This window comes from Gobio gobio (genome assembly GCF_949357685.1).
Source record: "Gobio gobio genome assembly, chromosome: 1".
NCBI classification, from domain to species: Eukaryota; Metazoa; Chordata; class Actinopteri; order Cypriniformes; family Gobionidae; genus Gobio; species Gobio gobio.
Genome location: NC_137097.1, coordinates 25195193 through 25222168, shown reverse-complemented (window position 1 = coordinate 25222168; position 26976 = coordinate 25195193). Strand labels below are relative to the sequence as shown.

Sequence of the window (26976 nt, the reverse complement as noted above, 5' to 3'; positions counted from 1 at the left end):
GATGCTAAAAAACCTTGAAATGGAGACATTCTCTGATCTCCTACCCCTGAAGACAAACATCCCTTCAAACTACAAAATCATAAGATTAAACAACAATAGAAAATAAATAATATAAAATATTAAAACATAAAAATGTATAAATGATCAATCAAATAACGATTTGAATTGTTTTAAAATTAAGTATAACAAATAAAATAAAATCATTGTGTTATTGCATTATTTATTTTTACTCTCAATGTGAAATGTATTATTAACTTATCATTGTGTTAGTAAATGTTTCCCACCAATACTTTAAACTTTGAATGTTTTCTACGTAATTTTAGATGCTGCGTGCGAACGGGACTTTTATTTTGGTATTTGTGTGTGACGTCATAAGGCTGCGCCGCGCTCCTGCATCTGTTTTGATTCGGCTGGAGAGAGGTTTGTGTTTTTAGCTTTTAAAAGTGTTTAACTTTCCCATTGTAGCGCTGACTTTGTTTGAATTATTTTTTTGCTATATTTATTCTATGGCTTCTTATACCTTGTTTTACTTATACTTTTATAATGACTATTATTGAGCACTCATAAACTGACAAATGGGTCGTTCCTGTTATACAGTGACTTCTCTGTCTCTATGATTTACTTATATTTTCTATAAAAATGTGTCACATTTATGGGAAATGGCTTAAATTATAAAGTTAGGTCTTCTTTATCACTTAAACAGATATAATGGACATTAAAAAAATGGTTTGTATTTTACACACCTTTTTATTGATATATGCATTCAGTTAGATCATGTCCTCAGTGCAAAGTAATCAACTAACCATGAAATGATAAATCTCAAAATATTTTTAGATTATGTTATAGAATATGCTAAACTACCTCTAATCATGCGTCACTGATTCTTGAGATAAGGGACAAAATATGTCCCACACACAAAAGCCCTATTTATGTTAAAAAGTAAGAAGGTTAACACAATAAAAAATACTTAAAATGTTACATCTAAGGGAAAATACTCAGGACATGTATTGCTTATTCTTTTAAATAATTTCTTTAGTATTATTTTAAAAGCAGACTCTATATTTGGAAACACATGTAATTTAGCCTGTCCTCAGCATGAGGTCACAATGTAAAACTGCCAAACAAAGTGTTAAAAAACGCAGCAAATTAAAAAATACACTGTTACATTAAAAGACAGAAATCTTCAATATATTTACCAATACAGCACGTAAATATTGAATAATATTTTCCATTAAAAAATGGCTATAAAAGTTGTGTCCTCACTTTGCGTCAACTCCATCAGGATTTTTTTATAATTCAGTGTCATGGACAGCTTTAAAGAGCACCTATCATGGCATCTAAAATGTTCCAAATATTGTTTTAGAAGTCCCCAACAACAGTTTTGCATGCATGCAATGCCAAAAAAGACTTTAGTTTTCTTATAATATGCATAAATTTTTACCTGTTTTGACAGCGATTCTCAAATGATTCCTTTAGTGATTCACTTTTCAAAACCCCGCCTTTACGTGACGCTAATATGCGGTGATTGGTGCGATGACCCAGTCAGTTGTGATTGGTATAGTCTGTGCAGATATTTTCGGAAACGGAACGCCCATCAAAGTCTTATAGTGACAGTAATTTGTTAATATGTGTCAGGAGTTATGAATATGAAAACCGCGTCTGTACCGTTTGATTGTAATATGAGCCTCAGCTGATCTCATTCATAAAAAAACCTCCTCTATTCTCCTCACGAAGACTCGCGACAAATCAACATCCCTCAGGGCTTTTAGTTCAAAAGTGTGCAGATGAGGAGACATATTGATAGATTCTCATATGTCTGTGTCAAATTTCTAAACAGAGGAGTATTTTTTATTCAATACTTCCTCAAAATGCGCAGATGTAGCCTAATCATGAGCGATTGAGTCTCTTATGTGTTGTTTTCAATTCATACTGGCAGCCGGAGGGCGCTCTGTGCACATGTAATCCATGTACAGACAGACGAAGAAGATACCATGTGCCATAATAAAAGTCCATAATAAAAGCTTCCTGAGATCGCGAAACATACATTTGACGACTAATAAACACTCAATCGCGACGATGTATGGTTTGTCCTGAAGCCACTTAGTCTTCAAATGTTCATCCTTGGGCAGATGAAAAAAGTTTGCTTTTGAGTCGCACTTCAGAACACAGCGTCTCGTGGCCATGATGTTTTCTAGTTTTCACTGGCGTCTTGGAGCGCAATAAGTGGGCGTATCGTATTCAAATAACTTGACAAGTTGACGTCATCTAGTCAGAGAAAAAGCTTCGGTCTTCTAACGATTCTTAAAAGTGACTCAGAGTCGACTCTTACTTTTGAAAGAAAATAACTATATATACGGTGCACTGTCATATTTCAAACTATGCAGGATGTTTTTGTTCACTTAGATCTATGTTACACACTACATGAAAGGTAAATTTCAAAATTCCATGATAGGTGCTCTTTAACTCTGAGGAGCATTTACTATTTCCTGCTCATCGTGGCTCTCACAGTAGGACACACAGTCCTGGAAGATATAGATTTTTAAAAATATTTTTAACAAACAATATTGAAGTCTCTGCTGTCACAGCCTTAACATGTCCACTCCGTCATCACAGTGAAATAGTTTCTGTAAATAGTTGTGGGATAAATCTTGCCATTTTGATATGTTTATTAAGGCAGCTAAAACTGAGGAAAAAACTAAATTGCTCCACTATACAACACGCGATTAAGGTGGAAAAACATTAAATTTTGTCAACTCTGTCAGGTTTTATGTCTGATAATTTTTTTGCATATGGGGAATTCTTCTAATGCTGTTTCATGTTTCTGTTTACATATAATGTAGGGCTGGGACGGTATGGACTATTTCTTACCGCGGTTGAAAAGCTTGAAATTCCCGCGGTTAAAACCCCCCCCCCCCCCAGCCGCAGACGCGCAGACGCACACACCAGCGCAGGTAATTGAACATAACAAGGAACATGTTTATTTTACATTTGTTTTTTCACAGAACAGGAACAATTAGAACAGAAATGGAATGATTTCAGATTTTTTTAAAAAAGCTGACAAAAAGAAATATAGACTAGGCTATGGTTTACATCCCAGCCTTCATATTTTTTGCTGAGAGATCAGATCCGATCAGATCACGACTGAGAGAACTGAAGATGAAACAGCATAAACAAAGACAAACAAACACATTTTTAATTATCGGTATTGATCAGTAATAAATATTTATTTGTTCATGTTTATTTATTTCCCATATTTTTTACTTTCAGATTACAGTCGTCGTCATCAAACAATCACTTAAACTAACGACTTTCGCGCACACACCAGCATAAGGAACACATTTATTTAACTTGAATTATTTCACATTTAGAACAGGAACATTTAGAACAGAAATGTAATGATGTTTAAAAAAAAAAAAGTGCTGGCAAAACGAAATATAGGCTAGGCTATATGGTTTACATTCCAGCCTTCATATTTTTTGCTAGAAAAACTAGCATGTTCACTTTATCAGGTTTAAGGGAGGCCCTGAAAGACGTAACAACGTTACCTTCAGCACTGAACACGCGTTCTGAGGGAATGCTTGTAGCGCAAATGGTCATATATCTTCGGGCTACTTTTGAAAGCAGAGGGAATCGGACATGATTGTCCCGCCACCAGACAAGAGGGTCTGCGTGGGAATCCAGGGCTTCCTCCTGCAAATACCTTCTGATCTCTGTGTCTACACGAATTCTCTTGGGGATCGGAGTAGATGTTTTTTCTTTTCTTTTCCCAAGTAAGTCCGCCAGATTCGGTTTTTTGGGAGGGTTGGGTGCACTTGCTCCCTCTCCATCACCGTCATCACGCTGCTCTTCGGGCACATCCATCATCTCCTCCATGAGCTCATCCTTCACCTCGTCAGCAATGTCAATGTCCTTATACCTAGGGTCGACAAACGCGGTCTTTGCCAATAGCTGTTGAGTTGAGGGTGCACTGTATTTTTCCAATAAAACGGCAGACATTTTTTCTTTCAAGTTGCGCGTCAATTGGGTGTCCTCCTCAGCTGGGAGCAGCAGATCCTCGGTGACTAGCTGCAGTACTGGTTTCAAAGAGGATGCAGTCACTGCTCGCTCAGAAGACAGTGCATCCGTGAAATCGCCAACACTTTTCAGGGCTGCATTCACCGATTCCATGACCTCCATGTCCTGCCACGTCGGAATTAGGTGTTGAGTGCGCCGGTCATCTAAAACTCTCCGAATGGCAGGGCCTTGTTCAAGAATGCGCGCTATCATTTTTTGCTTCGTTCCCCACCTGGTGGGGCAATCCTGTGAACAAATTAAAACACATTTAGGATAGACTTTGCTTTAATATAACACGATTTAAATGTAGGCCTACATATTTTTATATTACTTGTAGCCCATATAATATAATATATTATTTATATTTTTATATTACATATTTTTACATATTCAGGCTACATTAATTTACATTTACAATTTACATCTCGTGTGCGCTTTTGTCTCAGTGGTTAATGAAGACTATTTAACGAAGGTTCAAGGCTATTTAATTTAACTACGTGTTGATTGTAGCTATATTATGCTACTTTTATATATTATATAATATGAATATTGTTTATATTTATTTTTTATATTTTATAACATTTACATATTTATATTAATTTAAATATCTCGTGTGGTGTGTGCTTTTGTCTCAGTGGTTCACGGCTATTTAGGCTACCGGTAATTTAACAAATAGTTGCTGCTCACACTACCGTGATTGTAGATTGTATATATATATATATATATATATATATATATATATATATATATATATATATATATATATATATATATATATATATATATATATATATATATATATATATATATATATATATATATATATATATATATATAAAATATTTGTTATTTATATAATATATTACATATTTTTACATATTTATATTAATTTATATATAGGCTTATACGCCTATCTCGTGTGCACTTTTGTCTCAGTTAATTTAAGTGTCGCTGCTCACACTACCGTGATTGTGTGTGTGTATATATATATCTATAACACGTTATTTATATTTATATTAAATATTTATATTAATTATATCTCGTGTGCGCTTTTGTCTCAGTGGTTCAAATATTTGACGAAGGCTATTTAATTTAACAAAGTGTCGCACACTACTGTGCTTATAAGCCTTTCAGACGGATATCTTTTTCGATAGCCTTTTAATGAAATTGGAATTTCAGAATCACATAGCCTTATATTTAATTGCCTACAATAGATTATTTATTGATTATATTGAATGAAATCTCGCAGGCCCAGCTTATTTGTAGTCAATCTTTCCCAAACGGAGTTAAAACTTACCAGTACTTAGGAGTGCTGAGGCAGGTCCAGCTCAGTTTGTTCTTTCTGAAGCCGTTGTTTTTTTTGCCAGCTATGGGAGAAAGCGGTCACCAGCGTTCGACACAAACCCATGGCCCGGGCGGTGCTTTCTTTTTCTGCTTTCATGGAGTTGGTGACTGCTAAATGGAGGTTGTGGCCGAAGCATGGTAGCCATCCCCATCCAAGTTTCCTCACCGCAGCCGCAATGTTGGCTCCGTTATCACTAGTGACACAAGCCAACCTCTTCGCATCCAGAGACCATTCTTCAAGAGTGGATCGCAGAGCCTCGGACAGGTTATCACTTGTGTGACTTTCTGGCATGAAGGAGGTTTCCAAACACCTTGACTTCAGCTCCCAGTTGGTGTTCAGGAAATGAATTGTCACGCTCATATAGGGCATCATATTAACGCTTGACCACATATCAGTTGTGAGAGAAAAATGGTCAGCGTCTTTTAACTCGCAAGTCAAACTGTCCTTCATTTTTACATACTTCTCTGGTACTGCCTTCTTTGAAAAGTATTTTCTGTCAGGGGGGACATATTGTTTGTCGAAGGCCTGTAGCATCGCCTTAAACGCTGGCTTCTCGACTAAGTTAAATGGCAACTTTTCCTCCACCAGAAGGCGGGTCACGCTATCCGTCAGGGTTCGCCACTGATGGCTTTTGCGTTGGTACTTAGTCCCTTTAGCAAACGAGTCTGCGATCCTCAGCTGTCGTCCCTGGCCTGAGGTTGTAGGCCGATCTTCAGACGAAGCACTTGTGGTGCTGCCAAGGGCAGAAAATGTTGCCGGATGATGAATTCGAAGATGCGTCCTCAGGTTGGATGTATTTGAGCGTGATACCGGTATCTTTTTGTGGCATATTCTACAAATGGGCTCATCCAAATTAGCTGGAAGTCCTTTTTCGTCCGGGTCAAAGCCAAAATGTGCCCATATTAGCGACGTGACATTTGGCTTTGTCACCAAGTTAGCCCTCTCTGCCATGTTTCGTTGGAATAGTAGCCTATCTACCTACCCGCTATTGTCGGCTGCGCAACCACGTGAGAGAATTGTGTTAAGCACGTGCAATTAAAAACTGAGGTCCTGCTTATGCGCCTGTATTTTATGCTTTAGTAAAATTAAATTCAAATTATAGGCTACAAGGCATTACACAGGTACTCTTGCATATAGGCCTAATAGTCGATACAAATGGAATGTTATAATGGAACACTGCGCTCCCCAACTCGCGAAAGGTCGGATTTGCTCACTCTTTTGATGAAGTTTTGTTTAGAAAACCTTGAATCCATATAAGACACACATCATTAGACACAATCCATGTCATTAGAATCAATTAATCCATGGAATTAGACACAACGTGCACACATGTGCAGGCCAAGGTGTTTTTTTTTTTTTTGCGGTGATGGCGGTGACGATCTCAGACCCGCGGTAGGCGTCACGTGACCGCAGTATTGCGGTAATGCGGTAACCGTCCCAGCCCTAATATAATGTATATTTGGTCCTGCTGGAATTCAACCATACAAAATGAAGTAAGCTTCAACTCTCACGCCTACCTTTTTTTAGCTTTTGAAATGTTATCCTGTGTTCCACCTGTTAGGTTGTTATGAAGAATGTTTGTCCGGTTAAAAAAAGTAAAAATATATCTGACATAGTTATGAAAGTTCTGATTATCTGTAGAAGGTTAGCTAGCTGAATGCTAATCACTCAAAGAGCTACGGCTAACTTAGCTTAACATTTTCCACCCTGTTAGGTCTATAAACCTAACTTTTAAAATATTTATTTGTATATAAAACTATATTATATAGGTGCAGTGCCACACATTACTGATGGCAAATCATGCAGGACAATGAGGGAAAACTCATCCACTGTTATGATGTTCCACCTGTTAGGCGAGTCATTTTTAAATAATAATTTGACAGTAATGTTAAATGTTTTGCATACTTATGTCTTATTTTGGGAAGTGAGGAGCATTAACATCATATACAGTTTATGTTTTTGAACACATTTTTTTAATTATTTACCATCCTGTTGGAAAAAGATGGATAGAAAAAGTACCTGTTCTTAATAATCAATCTATTCATCAATAATTGTTTTGTTATGGTTTCAAGAATAAAAAAAAATACCATGATGGCATAAGGGACATATACTATCCAAAAAAAACTCCTTATTGTTTAACTTTTACATTATAAACATTTTGTGATAACTATGTCCCTAACAGGGTGAAACACCTTCCCGGCCAGTGTCTGAACAATAAATCTACCCATAATTATAATTTTTTTAGTCCCTAAGCTTGACCAATATATAAATGACCCATTTAACAAAAAGAGACTGGTTTGTGTTTTATGTCATGTTTATTTTATTACAGTGATAATCATATATATGCACACTTGTTGTCTGAACCACATATTAATATGTTTAATGTATTTTTTTCAAATGTAAATGAAAAGAGGCAGGGTTGTGTTTTATATTTTGTTTTGTTATAAAAATTACATGCAGTGAAGATGATCAATTTGCGTTGCCTGAACCACATTTGTGTGGCTATATGTTTAATATTTAAAAATTTTAATGAAAAGAGGTAGAGTGGTGTTTTATGACATATTTTGTTTTATTGTAGCCTAAAATATACATACAGGAGTGAGAGCGAGCTGAGTGACGTTATAAAGAACGCTTCCAGTAGCAGAGTAGACTCGTGTCGTCCCGTCCTTTGGAGTTCGTTCTGCAGTCCAACTTGGCAAGTCTGAATTACCAAGGACGCTAGTCAGAAGTTTGCATACTTGGTATTGAAAAACGGCCTCGGTGTCCGGCGAGTGATGAGAACCAGATTTTTCGACTCTCAGAGTCAATTGAACCAATTGATTCACAACAAATGATTCAGTGATTCGAAGCTGATCTCAATCTGGATTTCTGCTCATTGTTTTTTTTTTTGTTTTTTTTACTTAATCGGGTCATTTAGGTCTATTAACTCTCATTCTGACTGATGAATAGAGATATAATTTTGACATAAATATAATTGTAGTATTATAATGATAACATAATTTTTTTGTGATATACGTATTATTCCAAATAAAATTTAAAAAAAGGAGTGAGAGAAGTTATTTTTAAAAACACAAACATTTGTTTTTACATTAACTTGATTGAATTAATGATAAATGCAGTGACCAATTGATCACTTTTTGTTTGTATCTAGTTTGGGTTCATCCCTCATTTGAGTGTCAATATTTTGGGGGATTTCTTAGTCGGTATTGTGTAACAAATAAAACCAAAGAAGTGTCATTTAACATTGTTCACAGAATATGTTTTGAGAAAGACACATCAGGTATGAGATTTCTCAATTTATAAGTGTTAAAATGAACCGAAACCTCGTCTTAAATCTGTTTTTACTTCATTCAAATGAATATGACTTTTACAAATGAAAAATGTATACTATTGGTTTGTTTTTGTTATTGGGATTTTTTTTATTTATATCAAACTAAATGTAGTAACTCAATCTAATTTTGATCATTTTCTAACAGCCTTTAAAGTTTATTTAGAAACTTAAAAAAAAAAAATCAAAGAATCAGACCAAACAACTGATTTATCTCTGATAAATTAATTTAACATGTTTGTGATTTTTTTTTTAAACATATTTTTATTTAAATTGTTGTTTCGATTTTTACTTACAAAATTCAACAGCGTGTTTCTTGACACATTTTCACATTGTGTAAGTTAACAAAATTCAACGACTGACTCCATTACTAGTGCACTGAACTAGGAGAGATTTAGTATGGATTATTTTTTCTCTCAGTTAATTATTGTCATCTTTAACAGGACAAACGCATGAAAAACTCCTGGTGAAGCGACTGAGATCCACGTGACACAATATTATTATAAAGATGGCGTTTATTAAAGAGGAGAGTGAAGACCTGAGGATTGAAGAAGTATTCAGTTTGAAACATGAAGAAACTGAGGAACAAAGAAAGAAAGAGGAGAGTGAAGACCTAAAGATTGAAGAAGTATTCAGTTTGAAACATGAAGAAACTGAAGAACAAACAGGTTGGTTTCATTCTCAAAGCTGAACTATTTGATCCTTATTCAAATGACCAGCTCTACAGAAATTAATGATATTTTTGAAGAATGTCTTTTTTGAAGAGTGTTCATGAAAATAAAGAGTTTTATCTCTAAAAACAGATTAGCTTATAACGCTAGTATATGGGGCATAAAATAAGTAAAATTAAATCGCTAGTTAATACCACTAACAAGGCTCAAAATAGCCTCACACTAGCCTTGCTGTGTTTGAGAAGCAAGAAGCAGTTAAAATCAAATGATTACAACACAATCTGAGGAAGATGGTGTGTTTGTGTTTATTTGAGGGTGCCTGAGGAAAAACTGCTAGAAGACACCTTCTGAAAGGTTACTAGGAGTATTTAGAGGTATGAGGGGAACATCAAAACAAGGCAACCGGACAGCAGCTAAGGGTGCATGAAAAGAACAGAAATTCAGACAGTAACATTCAAATGATTTAGAACCATTTATTAAAGCAGCACTAGGTAGGTTTTGCTCTCGGGGTCCCCCTACGGTTAGGAAACAGTATTGTCCTCTACTACTGTAGCCCTGAACACTACAGGAGGAGTTCACATGCAGGTGTTCTGCTTGCGTCGCGTGTGAAATGTCTTCATCCCAGGTACAGTGGCATGTTTCAGCATGTCATAAAAATATATTTTCATGGGTTTTATTTTTTTCAAACGCCAAATGATCGCGATGCTCACGTTTACAAGCCAGCGTCATTATAGTCGCCTAGTCTATTGGTTACCGTTTTACGGAATCTATATGATACTTCAATTCAATGTTTGAGTGGTAGGTAATAACCATACATCGTCAATATTATAATATCAAGCTACCATAGATGAATCTGCAAATTTGAAAAATCGAGCTTTTAGCTTGAGGCAAGACAAATAAACAAATATCACAGATATGTTATGTATCCTAAAATATGATTTTGCACGTCTTATGTATTTACTTGCAAGAATGTAGCCCCTCCTCCTTCAGCTCACGCCAACGAGCAAACGCTGGCCCAATGTTGATCCTCGTCCTGCCTTTAATCCCATCACTTTCTCGTTTCCTCTTTTTGCTTTCCTCCGACAAAACCTTTGCTTTCTTATTTTTTTGTGCTGCTTCGGCCATGACTATAACATTCGGCAAACAAACGATAGTGGGGCTCGCACGTCCGAATTTAAGGAAGTGGGGGTGGTGGTGGAAGTGACGTATATGCTGTAAAGCAGTCGAATTTTGTAGTTCGTTTTGTTCTCGGGTTACTACCCGAAACCTGAAGTTTAAAAGTACGATTAAAAACGATACAGACCCCGTCAGGCTATGGCAGATGTGTCATTCAACCTATTGTAAGTCGATGTATCATCACAAGAGTCTTGAAAATATATTATGAAGGTTGAAAAGTTACCTAGTGCTGCTTTAAAATTAACAGTAGCACTAAATCCTTAAAAGTGCAAACAGCAGCATTTGTAAGCTACATTCTCCTAAGGCACTAAACAACATTACTCAGAAGCTTTATGAGGAGTAACAGTGTTATAGAATTAAATAAAACCATGTGCATGAATCACCATCCTTTGACTTGTACACACGAAAATGATCCAAAACAAAAGACAGATGGCTGTACATTTAAACATCAAAATGAGTAAAGCTTCTTTCAATCAACTTTTTGCAGTACTTGCATCATCATCTCTTCTCTCATCAATATCAGACTGCTCACACACCTAACTCCAGGAAAAATATCCAGCAAAAGAAGGCACTGCATATAAAGTTCAAAATACACTAATCTTCTCAGAGAACAGAGGTCATCCTTTTCTATGCTGATAACTTCCACTGATTTGGACTGCACTCAGTAGGTAACAAACAAAAGAACAAGCGTGTGTGCGTGTGTGTGTGTGTGTGTGTGTGAGCTTCACCCTTATGCAAGGTCGATCAAGTCTGCTCTAGAAAAAAACATACTTGAGATTCACTACTTTAGAGCTAGCTAACGTTAGCCAGTTGCTACTTGTAGTTTATAAACTTATTGTGGCCTGTATGCAGTAGCCAGCACAAATGTCAAACAGGATTTATCAATTAATCTACATAACGTGTAGAGTAATACTGAAGATATTATAAATTAATAATTTATTATTATCTAGATACGCACAACTGGTGCAACCGGCCCCTGGGCCCTAGTGAGTCAAGGTTTAGCTCCAAGACTGTGCCAAATTACTAGAGAGAAGAGCGGCACCATCCAGGTTTCTCATAAGTTTCGGATTTTTTTTTCCGAGTATGGGTGTGACGTCAGATGGTGCGGAATGTCCTTGTACGGGCCGCACAGGCTCTTCTCCCGGAAGGGCGCGTGACTTGAGCGAGAGGGCAAATGCTTTAGGGAAGCCTCAGTCACAGGACTTCACGAAATCAACAATGTAACCAAAAATGTGTGTTTTTGGTTGTCATGGCAAGACAATAATGTTTTTCCGGAGCAGCAACGGAGTTGTGCAAGTGTTTGTTTGTTCCCTGAATTTCGGCGACGATGGTTTATAAACAAGGTACAGTTCAATTCGGATTTGTAGCTCGCCTAATGCTGAAAGATGGAGCAGTCCCAGCGATTAAGGTTAACGGTTGTGTGTTGGTAGCAGGCAGTGAGTAAAAATGCTTCAAATGTCTTTGTGTGTTGTTAGCTATCGATTCCATTGTTTTTCTATGTAAACATGCATAGCTCAACGCAATAGCTGCGCGCGCTCGTCATTCTTTAGCTCCGCCCAAACGATACGCCCCAGCCTATATACTCTGTACAGCGTATCTTTCTTTTATAAATATAATAAAACTAAAGACTTTTCGGAGATATGTAAGATGCAATACTACTCTATAGGTACTCAAGATTGACATGAGACAGAAAACAGGAGACCCGGGTACAGAGATGGCACGCTAACAGGCTAGCGAAATGCTAACGTGTGATAGTGCTTTAGATTAAAAGCTAGCGATGTTAGATTTAATGTGATATATTAGACAATATATGGTGATGGTAAGTTATATTTAGCAGTTTAAACAACAGGGAATGATATAAAATAAAGATTTCAACAACAAAACGTAAGCACACCAACACCAGGGCAGATAGGAACAATTGATCACAGCACAGCAAGCCCTGTGTGCTGTGGTGAAACGCTCCGTGAATCTATCCACCGCTGGGCCAAATAGGCCGCTGGGGGGGGGGGATCACGGAAGAGATGAGTTTTCAGCTGTCTTTTGAATGTTGTCAGTGATTCTGCCTTCTGGATGAAGGTCGTTCCACGAGCAGGGAACAGTAAATGAAAATGTTCAGGTGAGGGATTTCATGGGAATTGCATTAACAATTCAAAGCTTATGAAAGCAACAAAGAAGAACAGTGCAGAATGCTGTTGAATCTGGAGGGGGAAAGCCAAAGAAACGCCAACGACTGGATGTTCGAATGTGCTTCTTCTGTGAGGGTGGCATAGATCAAGGTGCTCTCCATGAAGTATCAACATTTGATACTGATAGGAATATCCGAATCATGATCACTGAACTTAAAGGGTTACTTCAGTGATTTAGCATTAAGCTTTGTTTTTAAACTGGGTCATTTATGCAGTAGAAATGTGAAATTATTTTCGAATTTGGTGCCTTCTAGACTGAGTAAAGACAGAAAATATATTTTTGTCTCATGTGGATGAAAGACAACAACTCCCAGAATGCACTTGCTTCGCTGCCCTACGAGGCCACTCCGTACACCATCGTTTTGATCTTCATAGTAATACAATCATTTCGTTCAGTTAGAGAATAAACACTTCAATTAAAAACTGAACGTGTCTTTTCAATAAAGTGTGAGTGAGCCGAACGAAAGTCACGGCACAGACGCAGCAGTGTCAGATTTCATTCCTCACGAAGAGCTGAGCAGAGCTGAGGTAAGGTTAAGCGCCAGTCTGGCACGTTTTCAGATCGCATATGGAAGCTAAACTATCACGGGAATTAATTGAAAAGTTGAAACACTCGCTTTACTCTGCACCGCGCCCCGTTATGAATGTCCGTGTGGCCGTCTCTGTGTCTTACATTCTGTGTGTGAGATCTCTCTCTCCCCTATGGGCGGGTTGATAACATGTGGAACAGCTCCATTTAGTGGCTGTAGTCTTTAGCCTCTAGCCAAAAAATCCTCAGATGACGCAAAATGACGATATTTTTTCCAGAAATAAGATGCATAATTCTCTCGTCATAGGGGGATATGAGGGGGGAAAGTACCATAATTTGAATATACTACCGGGATTCTATTGATACAGAGCTTACTGCTAAATCACTGAAGTTACCCTTTAAGGACACAAGGCTTATGACAAGGATAACTGGATGAGATTTAAAGCTGAAATAGCTACCGTGGACTCGCTAGTAAAAGCGATTAATGTCCAGAAAATGGATGAAAAAATTAATGAGTCTCACATTGAACTTCAGGACTGTTGAAAAATGTGTTTATTCTGGAGGCATTGGCTCAATCCGAAATCACCCCTAAATCCTCAATCAATATTCCCTACTTTAGTCCATGAATAGTTAACTTGAAGGAGTTCATTAAAACAAGTGAGTGAATTCGGACAGCCGTTGTGTGTACATCGTAAATGAGCACATTTAATATAGTCCACTAGGGTTTTGGACACCACTACAAATGGCTGTCCCCTCACATAATGCCCTATTTGAGGGTATAGGGGGCGATTTCGGATTAAGCCCTTTTCTTTATGCTATATAAGCTACACTCGACTTTAGGAACTGGGTGTCGGGAAGCAAGTCAACAAAACCAGATTGAAAAATCATTTGTTTCAACAGTTTCCAGATGCACAAGAAAAATTTGATGGAAGGAATACAGTTCTTGTTTTCGAGGAGGACATGGGATATATGCTAAGAGAAGCTCTGAAGAAGAGAGACTTTGATGAAGATGCTGTCATCCTGGCAAAAGCAGTGAAATATTATTAGAAATTACATATTCAACCATCCAGGCTTCAAATTCACTGGCCCCTTCCCAGAAATATGTCAAGAAATGTATTTTCCTTCAAGCCTAAAGTCTCTTATCTCGATGATAATGAATGACTCCAACTTGAAAGATCAAGGGAAATGTGAGTCTCAGGCTTGCTTCACAATGGGACAAGGCATATTTTATAACACAAAGAAAAGGGCAACACCCAATGCTAGAATGACCAGACACAACCTTGAATGTGAACCACAAGGTATTCCTTCTCTAAGGGACTATGGATGGACCAAGGAATCAGGTTCTTGGGAGCCAGTTTGGATGACACTTCCAGAAATCCCCACATCCTGCAGAGAACTTATCAAATTCTGCTGTAAACGGGATCATTCCACCTGCAAATGTGGCAAAGCAAGTCTAGATTGCTCACCTCTTTTGCAAATCCAACTGTAACGGCTCCTAATTATCAATTACAGGGCCAATAAAGATCATATTGCTAATATTTTGATTTGTATCGAAGCTTTAGTTATGTTCAGTTAAGTTCATAAACATTAATAAACAAAATGTTAACTTTGGGATCCGTTTAAACACTTTGTCTTGTACAGGAACTTGAAAACTTGCTGTGTTTAAGCATATTTAAGCAGATGGGCGCCTACCATGGGTTAAACCATGGAACTGATACGCAGAAGGTCGCTGGTTTGATCCCAGCGATTACCACCAGTGTGTCCTTGAGCAAGGCACTTTACTCCATGTTGCTCCAGGGGAATTGTCCCTGTAATAAGGCCACTGTAAGTCGCTTTGGATAAAAGCGTCTGCCAAATGCATACATTTAAATGTATATTTCATTGATAAAGATATACTTCTAATATGACATGTTACAAAGTTTTTTTTTCTCAGAGGGCTCCTATGCCAAAATTTTACTCTAGACCCTTTGGAAACACCATGCAAAATTTGGTGCTTTTCATCCATGCCGAGGGGGCTGTCAGGCAATCTGAGATCAGTACAGCGACCGTGGGTTGGATCATCTGGTTGAAATGAAAAGTAGTGCTGGGTGTCATCAGCATAGCAATGGTAAGAGAATATGCCTTTAAAATGGGTCTCAATGAACTAGAATATATGAAGAAGAGGAGAGGTCCAAGAACCGACCCCTGAGGTATTCCAGTGAGGAGATGATGGATTTAAATACCCCCAAACATCCTTAAAGTAGAACGTAACTGTGATATAAGATTCAACCCAGCAAAGTAGGGTACCAGTGATGCATAGTGATGAGAGGGTGGACATAAGGATTTGATGATAAACCATGTCTAATGCTCTGTTCACACCAAACGTCTGGAGGTCCTGCGGCGCGATAAGACGTGTGTATGCCTCATTCATGCGAATGACGATTTCAGCATCTTACTGTCCTTTTTGTGCATTCGCGCGTTTGAAGCGAATTCAAGTTGAAAAATCTGAACTTTGGTGTCAATTTGCGCCGTGTTAACCAATCAGGAGCCTGCTTGCTGCTGTCATGTGGTAAAGTGACGTGATGAGAAACCCTGCATAATTTAAAAATACTACTGTTATTGTGTCACAGAATTTAGTTTTAAGACTTTTTCAGGTGCCTATTTAAAAAATATTATCTTGCGTTTTTGAAGTTGTAAGATCCAGGCGAATGCTTATTAACCACAGCGAGAGCAGCCTTTCCTCGGCCAGTCCTTCTGCTATTTGCCGCTGGCTCTGATGTCCTGTAGTGGTTAACATGAGATATGATTAGTTTTGTGTAGATCTAATGGGCGATCTTTGGTCTTATGAAACTATAATTTGTTGCCTGCCAAATCGTTTTGACTGAGGGCAAAGAAGTTTCATAACTTTTTTTAATATAATTTTTTAGGATATTTAAATATACATGCAGTGAAGATAATCAAGGTAACGTTATGCCTTGCCTGAACCACATTTGTATGGCTATTAATGGTTAATATTTTTTTAATGAAAATGAAAAGAGGCATTGTGGTGTTTTATAACATATTTCTCCTGGAGTGGCTTGAACGCTACAAACGCTCGATTTTTATGTGCGTCCAATTCGTTGTAGACCCGCGAATGGATAAAAAATGTTTAAGCGTCCAACTAGACGTGATAGACGCAAATTTGATGCTCTATTCGTGTTTGGTGTGAATGCGCACCATGAAGCTGCAGATAGGTCTAGGACAAAGAGATCTGATAATTTGGACTCTGCACTCTGTAGAGTTTAAGTCACTGACAGCAAGGCAGTGAACAGTCTTATGAAGTGATTGGTTATTGTCCAGCTGGATGTGCTGGGAAAGAAATTATCACACCTGGTTGATAAAAAAACGAATTCAATGTTTTTGCTATGAATGTAAAGAGAAAGACATGGTCTATAAGGTCTATAACTCTGTCTAGTGTAGGTTTTTAAGCCGTCTTATTGAAGTTGGGAATAAAGGATGGAATCTGCTCTGCTTCACAGGGTAAGCCTCCCTTGAACCTTTTAAAATAGCTTGATGATTCATGTAATCAAGTCAAAGATCAATCAAAGATTGTGAATTTTTCCAGTTTCCATCCTGCTGTAAACCCGATGTGCTCTCACAATTTTAATCTCATAACCAGTCAGGGAGAGTATCCACACAGGTAACATCTTGAGAGACCTAATAAGGTCTGATTCCTTTTTAGATTCTTATAAGTCCTCTAACCACAAGATTGAACAAAGACTCCTATCTTCAATCTGCGTTATTTTCGCAGAGAGTGACACAATCTGCTAGACTGGGTAAACCCAGCCTGATCTGCCGGCGATTTGATTTTGCCCTGCAACTCAGTCCGGAAACCTGTACATTAATTTCTGCTGCTTCTGTTATACTTTTGCGGGAACTAATCACAGACTGGCTTATCCACCTGGCACGCTATTGGCGGGTTTAACACAATGAAGGATATAGAAGGGACGGATTGATGGCCGTTGATCACGCCTCTTGTGGTCTGATTGGTTGAAAGACTATCCGATTGCGTACAGAGTTATTTAATTTATGCTCGTTTATGCTTTCTTGTGCAGTAGAAAATACATAGCAAACTCCCCAGGCCAATGTTCAATCTTAAATTGAGCTTGGTCTGTCTGGTGATGGCCAGATAAAACAATCTGCTGGATGTGATCTCTAATATCTTGCTTGTGGCATGAAGAGAATCAAATTTGGAGTTCACGTTTTGTGACGGCAGACTCAACTCTTAGTTGCAGTGTCACCAAGTTATCCACAGCCCCTTTTTAACCAAAAACGGTGCCATCGAATTTTAGGTGTGCTCTGTACAAAAAGTGCAGAGCAGTTGGGTCCCCAGTACTGGAGTTAAGAACCCCTTGCCCTAAAGCAAGTGAAGAGTTAGCAATATTTCAAGCTTTCTCAGATTACATATGACTAGAATACTATACCTACAAAGCTACTGAAAGAGGTGTTGCATGTTGGGTTTGATGCTTTATTTGTCAAATGTTTTGGTGTCTGTTGCTTTGTGCCATTAATGTGGTGTTAACAGTCTTTTTCATTTTCTTTTTTAGACATGATGGAAGTGAAAGAGGAAACTGAAGTACTACATAAAATGGAAAAGAAAGATAAATATAACCATTATGATCTTATAACTAGAGAAAAATCTTTTAGTTGCTCGCAGCCTGAAAAGACTGGAGAGGTTAGAAGTCGCTTCACCTGCCAGCAGTGTGGGAAGAGTTTTAGTCAAGAAGCACACTTAAAAGAACACATGAGAATTCACACTGGAGATAAGCCTTATATCTGCCAACAGTGTGGAAACCGATTCACTCGAAAATTAAGCCTTAACAGACACATGAGAATTCACACAGGAGAAAAACCCTACATGTGCACTCAGTGTGGAAAGAGTTTCAACCAGAAAGGACACTATGAGGAACATATGAGAATTCACATTGGAGAGAACCCTTTTATCTGCCAACAGTGTGGAAACCGATTCAGTCAAAAAGGAAGTCTACAAAGGCACATGAGAATTCACACTGGAGATAAGCTGTACGTCTGCCAACAGTGTGGAAACAGATTCACTCGAAAAGGAAGCCTTATAACACACATGAGAATTCACATTGGAGATAAGCCGTACAGCTGCCAACAGTGTGGAAACAGATTCACTCGAAAAGGAAGCCTTAAAACGCACTTGAGAGTTCACACTGGAGAAAAACCTTACATGTGCACTCAGTGTGGAAAGAGTTTCATTCAAAAAGGACACTACGAGGAACACAAGAGAATTCACATTGGAGATAAGCCGTACATCTGCCAACAGTGTGGAAACAGTTTCACTCGAAAAGTAAGCCTTAATAGACACATGAGAGTTCACACTTGAGAAAAACACTACATGTGCACTCAGTGTGGAAAGAGTTTCAATTAAAAAGGATGCTATAAGAACACAAGAGAATTCACACTGGAGAGTAGCCTTACATATCCCCTTTTGTGTGGAAAGAGTTTTGATCCTCATGGAAATATTGAAGTCCACTTGAGAGTTCACACTGGAGAGAGCTTTTTCATCTGCCAACAGTGTGAAATACATTTTCACTCTGAATAGAAACCTTAAAGAGCACAGGAGAATTCACACCAGAGAAGAGCCTTACACATGCCCTCAGTGTGGAAGAAGTTTCAATCAAATAGGACATTAGACATAACCACAAAATAATTTGAAGTTTAATTGTGGTCACTGTGAAGAGACTTTCAGATATAAAGGAACTCTAAAGTACTACATAAGGATTTGTATGTGATTTGTATGAGGCAACTCTTTTATATGCCATCAGTGTGGAACGAGTTTCACAGACAGGAACCGCGTTTTGGAATCGTGTAAAAACACACTGGAGAGAAGTCTTGCATGTGTTATCACTGTAGAAAGACTTCTTGAAAGTACACCTTGAGGTTCACACAAGATCCCAAGTAGTGTTGAGATGAATATTTAAATATGTGCTGTAAATTTTTTTCCATTACGAAATGAACCAGATTAAAAAACAGCCTTTGTGAAAGAATCTAGCCTTGTATTTATTTAGCCTCTGAAAATTGCTCACAATAACATTGCTAAGAATTGACTTAAAGGTTGTCCTAAAATGAGTTGAAAATGTTTATTTGTTCTCTGATATCTACATAGAGGGTATGTGGCTTATTTAGGGCAAAAATTGTCTAGGTACAGTTTTACAGGTTCATTTATGATCCTAGAAATTGTCCCTAGAATCGTCTGTTTTTGCCTTAAACCATGTCCTAACTATATGTGCCGTGACGCTAGCCTGGATGGCAGCCGAAATTAGCCCCGCCCACAACATTTGAGCTTGGGCATGATGGTGTTGGTAAGTACTCTGTGTATCCTTAAATAATTTTTTTACAACACCGGCAAAGATCGTTTACACTCATCTTTTTCTTCTAACGTTACTTATTCCAGCGTGCGTGCAGACAGGGTTGCCAAGTTTTTACAACAAAACCCGCCCAATTGCTACTCAAAACTAGCCAAAAACAAGCCCAATAGCTTTCCGGGGTGGGGGGTTCTCCGGGGAAAAAATGGCATTTGGGGGTAAAATATGTGGCAGGGCTGCCTGCTAAAATTCGCATTCCTGGGTCTGTATATCACATAATTGGGGTCGCTTAAACCCGCGGACATGGAAAACAATCCGCGGACTTGGCAACACAGTGCAGTTCTGTTGACATTTGAGTTCTGTTGACATTTGACAACTAACGTTATGCGTCGTTCCGTTGCTCTGATTGGTTGTAGGTCTATCCAATTGAGGTGTTTCCTGGTTCGGTTGAAACACGCCCCATAATCACAGCCCAACGGAGCAGTATCAGACTCATATTCTGACTAGCATTGAGTATGACGACGTCAGGCTACTGTGACTTCGCAACACGTGATAAAAGGTGTCTTCTCCATGCACTGTTACATCAGATGACAAAAGGTGTCTTCTCCATGCACTGTTACATCAGATGACAAAAGGTGTCTTCTCCATGCACTGTTACATCAGATGACTGAAGATAATTCTTCATGGTTCAGAAACCTGTTAGGGAAACCCTGGCTGTGGATCAAGGAAATAGCAATTCTGCTGTTGACTTTCCTACTTGTGCACTATCTATGCGGCCACAGTATCAAGTGTTTTATTAAACAATTGACTCACAAGGACTGTTCCAACAACAATGTTTGTTTCTGTGTCAGCATGTCATTCGTCACTACAGACAATTAACATGGAACAAGTGATATGTGCCTGTAACTTTTTCAAGTTACATGACTAGATGATGGGGCTTATGCTAACAAACATAAGCTACAGAATGGATTTATGAAGGTTTAAATTTGTATTATGTGAGAGTTATTAGAACTATCAAAGGGTGGACTGTAAGATTACAAATTTAAGTACTTTGAGGTACAGCCTAGGCGTTTATGCACTTCCTGACCATTTAGCATGACAAGCTTAGAGCAATACTGTCAGAGTGATTGGATTAGAATCTATGCATTTGAATGACACTGTTATGCTGCTTGGATTAGGACTGGTGATGTTTGGGGTGTGTCCCTTTTACCTATACAACATTTGCATTCTTTTGTTTAGTGTCTCCTCCTCTGCTGTGTAATCCCTCCCCCTGAAATGTAGATAAATTACGTTTTATACTGTTCGAGATTTGATGACTGCAGCCAATGACAGCACGTGTTCTTAATAAAGAATCCTGCTGAAGAAATATCCAAGTCTCCTGGTCTCTATTTCAAGGAAGAAAATAGTTTACAACACCACAACGTCATTGCCATATACAGTGTTGCCACAGTTACTTTGAAAAAGTAACTTAGTTACTTTACAGATTACTTGATTTTAAAAGTAACTAAGTTACTTTACAGATTACTTGATTTTAAAAGTAACTAAGTTAGATTACAAGTTACTTTATTAGTTACATTCATCAGTTGCCGACAACACCTCTGCAGCCTCAACATAGAAATGACAACCGTTTTTGCCAACACTTTATTGGAAGTGCATTTTTAATAGTAACGTCAACAATGTATCTCCTGAAATTGTATCTCCAAAAAAAATATTTTGACTAATTTTATAAAATCTAAACATGTTAATGAAAAGGTACAAATTACTTTGTGTTCTTATTAAATACATTTATGAAAAACGATTTATATTTAATTTTTTAATTTATATTTATATATGAATGTAAATAATTATATGGGCCTACACAAATAATATACAATTACAAGATTTATAGTTTATCGATACGTGAGAACAATATATATTTTTAATAATCTTTAAGTGCACAAAACTATGAAAATATATGAAACGCTTCAAAACAGAGCGGCAACACAAAGCGCTTATGCGCATCCCGTGTGCAGAATGATGCGCTTAAAGCAACATGGAATCAGAGTGTGCAGTGCAGCGTGAGTGCACATTGAAAAGTTCACGGCATAAAGAGAAGATGAGCGTTGAGCGCACAAATCCTAGTCTACTATGTAGCCTATATCGGTCCAAACATTCACTGATTATTTGTTTCTTCACAGTTTTAAATTCCGGTTATTGTGCGTGTGATGCTAATTAATAGTCCTTGTGTTGTCACCTGGGTAGCTCGAGCACAACATCTTTCAGAAACCGCTAGATAAACTCCAGCAAGTTAAATTATTTTATCAACATATCAAGTATTATAACGGGAATATATCATATGGAGTGAGCTTTCCGAGCAGCTGCTGACTGGAACCGAACGCGACGCGCAGTTTTGCTGAACGGAGAATGATTGAGCTACAGCGGAGGAAAGACATTAAGCTATGGAATGGCTTTAGATGACTTTGTAGGCTGCTAGCAAATAATAATATGCGAATAATGATTGCTGAAGGATAATGTGACAATATATATTTCTGATGATTATTTATGATCACGACATGCCTAATCTGAGCAAGTGACTGCCTGTCTTGAGACGGAGTGGCTGCCTCGTAATTCTCCTCTATGCAGGAAAACCCCGGCTGAGACTCAACAAGAAAGCAAAAATATATATTTTTAGTAAGGAAAATGACAAAAATAGTAACGCACAGTGACTTGGATAAGTTACTTTAATCTGATTACTGGTTTGGAAATAGTAACGCGTTAGATTACTCGTTACTGGAAAAAGTGGTCAGATTAGGGTAACGCGTTACTAAGTAACGCGTTACTGGCATCACTGGCCATATAAACCAATGCAGATATTATGGAAAACGTAAATGGACAGACACACAAATCAGATCTGAACAGTTGCGATACACAATGTTGAAAGTCAATCATTTTAGATCATATTCCAATCGGATACACAAATAATTGGACTGACAGTCTGAACGTAGCTATAGTTTGCTTGTTGGGTTAGGGGTATTTTGGATTATTCATTAAACATAGTAAATAATTGTGTCTGATCTGACTCAGTCACTACACATTTAACACCTTTTTCAGCTAAGTGGGTATAGGATCTAGTTGTATGTTGGTTTACATGCTTTACATGTATTAAATGTTTAATGTCTATTGCTTTTGTGCCATTAAACTGGGGTTACATTTTATTTGTCTTTTTTTCCCTCGTAGACCTGATGGCGCTGAAAGAGGAGAGTCAAGATCTGAATGACATGGAAGAGAAAGATCAATATGAGAAACGCCATGATTTCATAACTGAAGAAACCGCTTTTAGTTGCTCACAGACTGAAAAGACTTCATTACAAAGTGTCAGTCAACAAGGAAACCTCAATGCTCACATGATAATTCACACTGGAGAGAAACCCTACATGTGCCCTGAGTGTGGAAAGAGTTTTACCCGAAAAGAAAGTCTTAATTACCACATGAGAGTTGACACTGGAGAGAAGCCTTACACCTGCCAACAGTGTGGAATCAGTTTCATACGAAATGGATGTCTTAATTACCACATGAGAGTTCATACTGAAAAGAAACCCTACACGTGCCCTCAGTGTGGAAAGGGTTTCAATCAAAAAGGACACTTTCAAACGCACATAAGATTTCACACTGGAGAGAAACCTTGCACCTGCCAACAGTGTGGAAAAAGTTTCACTTTTAAAGAAGATTTTAACAGGCACTTAAGAACTCACACTGGAGAGACGGCTTATATCTGCAATTTAAGAACTCACACTGGAGAGACGCTTTATACCTGCAGACAGTGTGGAAAGAGTTTCAATGTGAAAGGAAACTTTAACAGGCACATAAGAACTCACGCTGAAGAGACGCCTTATACCTGCCATCAGTGTGGAAAGATGTTCACTCTTGAAGGAAACTATATCAGGCACGTGAGAACTCATACTGGAGAGAAGCCTTACACCTGCCCTCAGTGTGGAAAGAGTTTCACTCTTAAAGGAAACTATATCAGGCATGTGAGAACTCACACTGGAGGGAAGCCTTATATCTGCCCTCAGTGTGGAAAGAGTTTCACTGTTAAAAGAAACTTTGTCAGGCACATAAGAACCCACGCTAAAGAGACGCCTTATACCTGCAGACGGTGTGGAAAGACTTTTGAACAACATGAAAACCTTAAAGCCCACCTGAGAGCTCATTCCTACACATGTCCTCAGTGTGGAAAGAGTTTCAATCGAAAAGGACACTTTCAAACGCACATAAGAATTCACACTGGAGAGAGGCCTTTCGCCTGCCAAGAATGTGGAAAAAATTTCAACCAAAAAGGAATCCTTAACAGGCACATGCTAACTCACCCTGGAGAGAAGCCAGTGTAAAACATGTGGTCCATCTGTGGAAAGAGTTTAGATATAAAGTAACCTTTAATTACCTTATGAGGAGTCACTTATGAGAGAATGGTTTTATCATCAGTGTGGAAGGAGTTTCAGACAGAAAAACCTTAGGGTTGTATGTAACAACTACTGGAGAGAAGCCTTTCATGTGGCATCACTGGAAAGACTTGCAGGAACAAAGCCAACCTTGAGGTTCACATCAGAGTTTAAGTTATAGAGAGGCCTTTTACCAGCCCTCAAGGCCCTGATATACTCATGGAAAAGTTATTTTCTGGGCTTTGCTTTGGGGCAGCGGACTTAGGCTGTGTTCATACTTGACGTCTTTTTTGAGAAGAAAAAGCTGTCAGCGTTTGGTTCTGAATAGCAGCCGAGGACGTCTTTTGTTGCTATAACAACAGCTGCAACAAGAGCGCTGTGTGGTGCAGAGATACAAAATGTCGAGAAAGAGAAAGTTGGCTTTTGAAATTGACGGGAGGAGAATGTCAGTTCACAATGGCGTTTGTGGATGCACAACATTAAACAGGGACAAAAACAGTATGGTGCTTACAATAATTTATGATGGATGTTATGGTATAGTTTTGTGCTCATATCATATGTATCTCTGACACTGGCACAATTACTCAATCTACCGGCACCTTCTCCATTTTTCTTGTTGTTATGGAAACGAGTCAGGTCTTGCTACTCGCTTGTCATTGGTCAGCTGTCAAAAAGGCGCTTGATATAGGGCGTTTTTATCAGAAAAGTTTAACTTTTTTCAACTTGAAAAGATGCTCACAACTTTTTTAAAACACCCTTCAAAAAAGACGTCAGGTGCAAACACACCCTTAGTGAACATTCTGTGTGGCATTTAAATGAATATGTAAATATGTGCTATGCATTTCCATAAATAAGAGCGTGATCATATAATGTAACGCTAGGCAAAAATATAAATATAAAAATGGACGCTGCGTTAATTGCGTAAAATTTTTTAAAAGCGTTAAACTGAAAAAATTAATCGCCCGCGTTTACGCATTAATTTGTCCAGCCCTAAAAATAAAATTACTGTCACTTTCAATTAGAATTACAACTTAAATTTTTACTATAAAGCAGCCCTTGAAAAAGAAGGTGGAGCCCCAGAGCACACCTATCTTTTACACAATCACTATGGACTAATAGTGTTGTTTTTGGCTGCCTGTTTTCATTTTAGTCTAGTCTTTGTGTCAAGCTGTCTTTTTAGTTTTTAGTTTTTATTAGTTTGTCACGTTCATACTCTTTTTAGTCTAGTCAAGTTTCAGTTGACTAAAAGTCTGAGCATTTTAGTCTTATTTTAGTCAGAATTATCCATGACTATTTTCATCTAGTTTTAGTCGACGAAAACTGATGACATTTGAGTCAGTTTTTGTAATTTTTTGACAAACCCAAATATGCTTTTAGCCAAATCCATTCTAAACAAGGTTATCGTATTATATTATTGTTACCTTATAGACTCAGTAATATATCCATTCCAGACACGGAAGATGCTCTGATTTGAATTTACAACATATTTATTTTAACAAACAAACATGTTAGTACACACACAAATATAATTAAAATAAAAACATTGAGATGTCTCTTAAGGTTTGTAGTGTTTTTTTCTGTGATTTTTGTGGCCCAACTTTTTCCACAACACATCACATTTTATTTTCCACTTCTATGTAATGAAAGTTTTTCCAAATGTGGTTTCTTCTTTTTCTCCCATAAGCCCTATTCGGACAATAATTGTTTCTCACGTGGAAGTCCGTAAAAATAAATGTGCATGCCACCTCAGTGATAAAACTCATGCATTCGGGTGGCGATTTATTTTCGTGGAGGAGGGAGTTTTGTGATGGTGGGAGAAAAACTCAATAAAATCATTTACTATTCCCTGTCAATGATGAAAATACCTTATGACCCCACCAGAAACAATTACCGTCCGAATAGGGCTAATGCAAGACTGTGGTCTGGCAGGAGGATATATGATGACCAGTATAACCACATCACTTTCAGTGGTTTCCTGCTGTTTCCCTTAAGAGAAGATGAGCTTTGCAGAATGTCATTCCAGTAATTCTGAACCTTCAGTGTATGATTTAAGATGAAAATCAAGAAGAATCATTAACATAAGAACCTGTATTAATGAGGTTTAATGTGTTTGATGTCTGCAATAGATTACTGTACACTATACTCACACACTGTTAAAACATTTCTGTAGAAATTACAGTAACTTACTGGCAGCAGTTTGCCAGTAACTTACTGTAAACTAAACTTACAGTAAAAATAATGTATTACTATTTACCTTGCTGTAATTTAATTTACAGTATAGTATATCTTTTAGTGGTGGGCCGTTATCGGCGTTAACGTGCTGTTTTAACGTGAGACTCTTATCGGGTGATAAAAAAAATATTGCTGTTAATCTATTCTCAAAGTTGGGTTGGGAGCTGGGTCTGTACTACGCCAGCTATGATGACTTTCACCTTGATATTTTAGCGCGGATGTAAACCTAGCCAAATTGCACTGTGGGGGCGAGAGAACGAGTCTTCGAACCTGTGTGTATGCCTACTAGTGTTGTCAAAAATATCCATATTTCGCTATGTATCGATACTGAAATATCTGAAACGATACGATACTCATTTTCTACAGTATCGATATCAGCTGCGCTCTCCTCTTTAATTCTACTAATTCCCGCAGATTTCGCGCTCGCATCTGAAGCGCACACACACATATCGTAATAAAGCCACCTCTGACATACAAGTGCAAAAATGAGCTCCTTTTTCCAGCTTATTAATGGTCAAATACACTCAAAAATGTCTCAATGCCCATCTTGGTGAGTTTTAACGTAAACACAGTCGTAACCAGCTCACAGGAACAGTGTTTGGGATCCATGGTGCGTCAGGTCTTAAAGGGACATAGGCTGTGGGCCAAGTCTGTTTTTCTCCTTTAGTTTCCGATTTGATAGATCTAA

At 37.9% G+C, this 26976-nt stretch overlaps 1 protein-coding gene across 3 annotated transcripts; it reads left to right on the top strand.

Moving 5' to 3' along the window:
* Positions 1–365: 365 nt before the first annotated feature.
* Positions 366–25613, top strand: LOC307129083 (uncharacterized protein). 3 transcript variants are annotated; one of them, XM_079821221.1, is made up of 4 exons: positions 366–420; positions 2841–2951; positions 9170–9394; positions 22855–25613. In XM_079821221.1, the coding sequence occupies exons 3-4, from the start codon at positions 9235–9237 to the stop codon at positions 24003–24005; spliced, it is 1311 nt and encodes a 436-aa protein (XP_079677347.1). In that variant the 5' UTR covers positions 366–420; positions 2841–2951; positions 9170–9234; the 3' UTR covers positions 24006–25613. The 3 variants fall into 3 exon arrangements, with proteins under 3 accessions (XP_079677347.1, XP_079677348.1, XP_079677349.1); XM_079821222.1 differs by lacking the exon at positions 22855–25613 and adding an exon at positions 17854–20998; XM_079821223.1 differs by lacking the exons at positions 366–420; positions 2841–2951; positions 22855–25613 and adding exons at positions 14189–15395; positions 17854–20992.
* The last annotated feature ends 1363 nt before the right edge of the window (positions 25614–26976 follow it).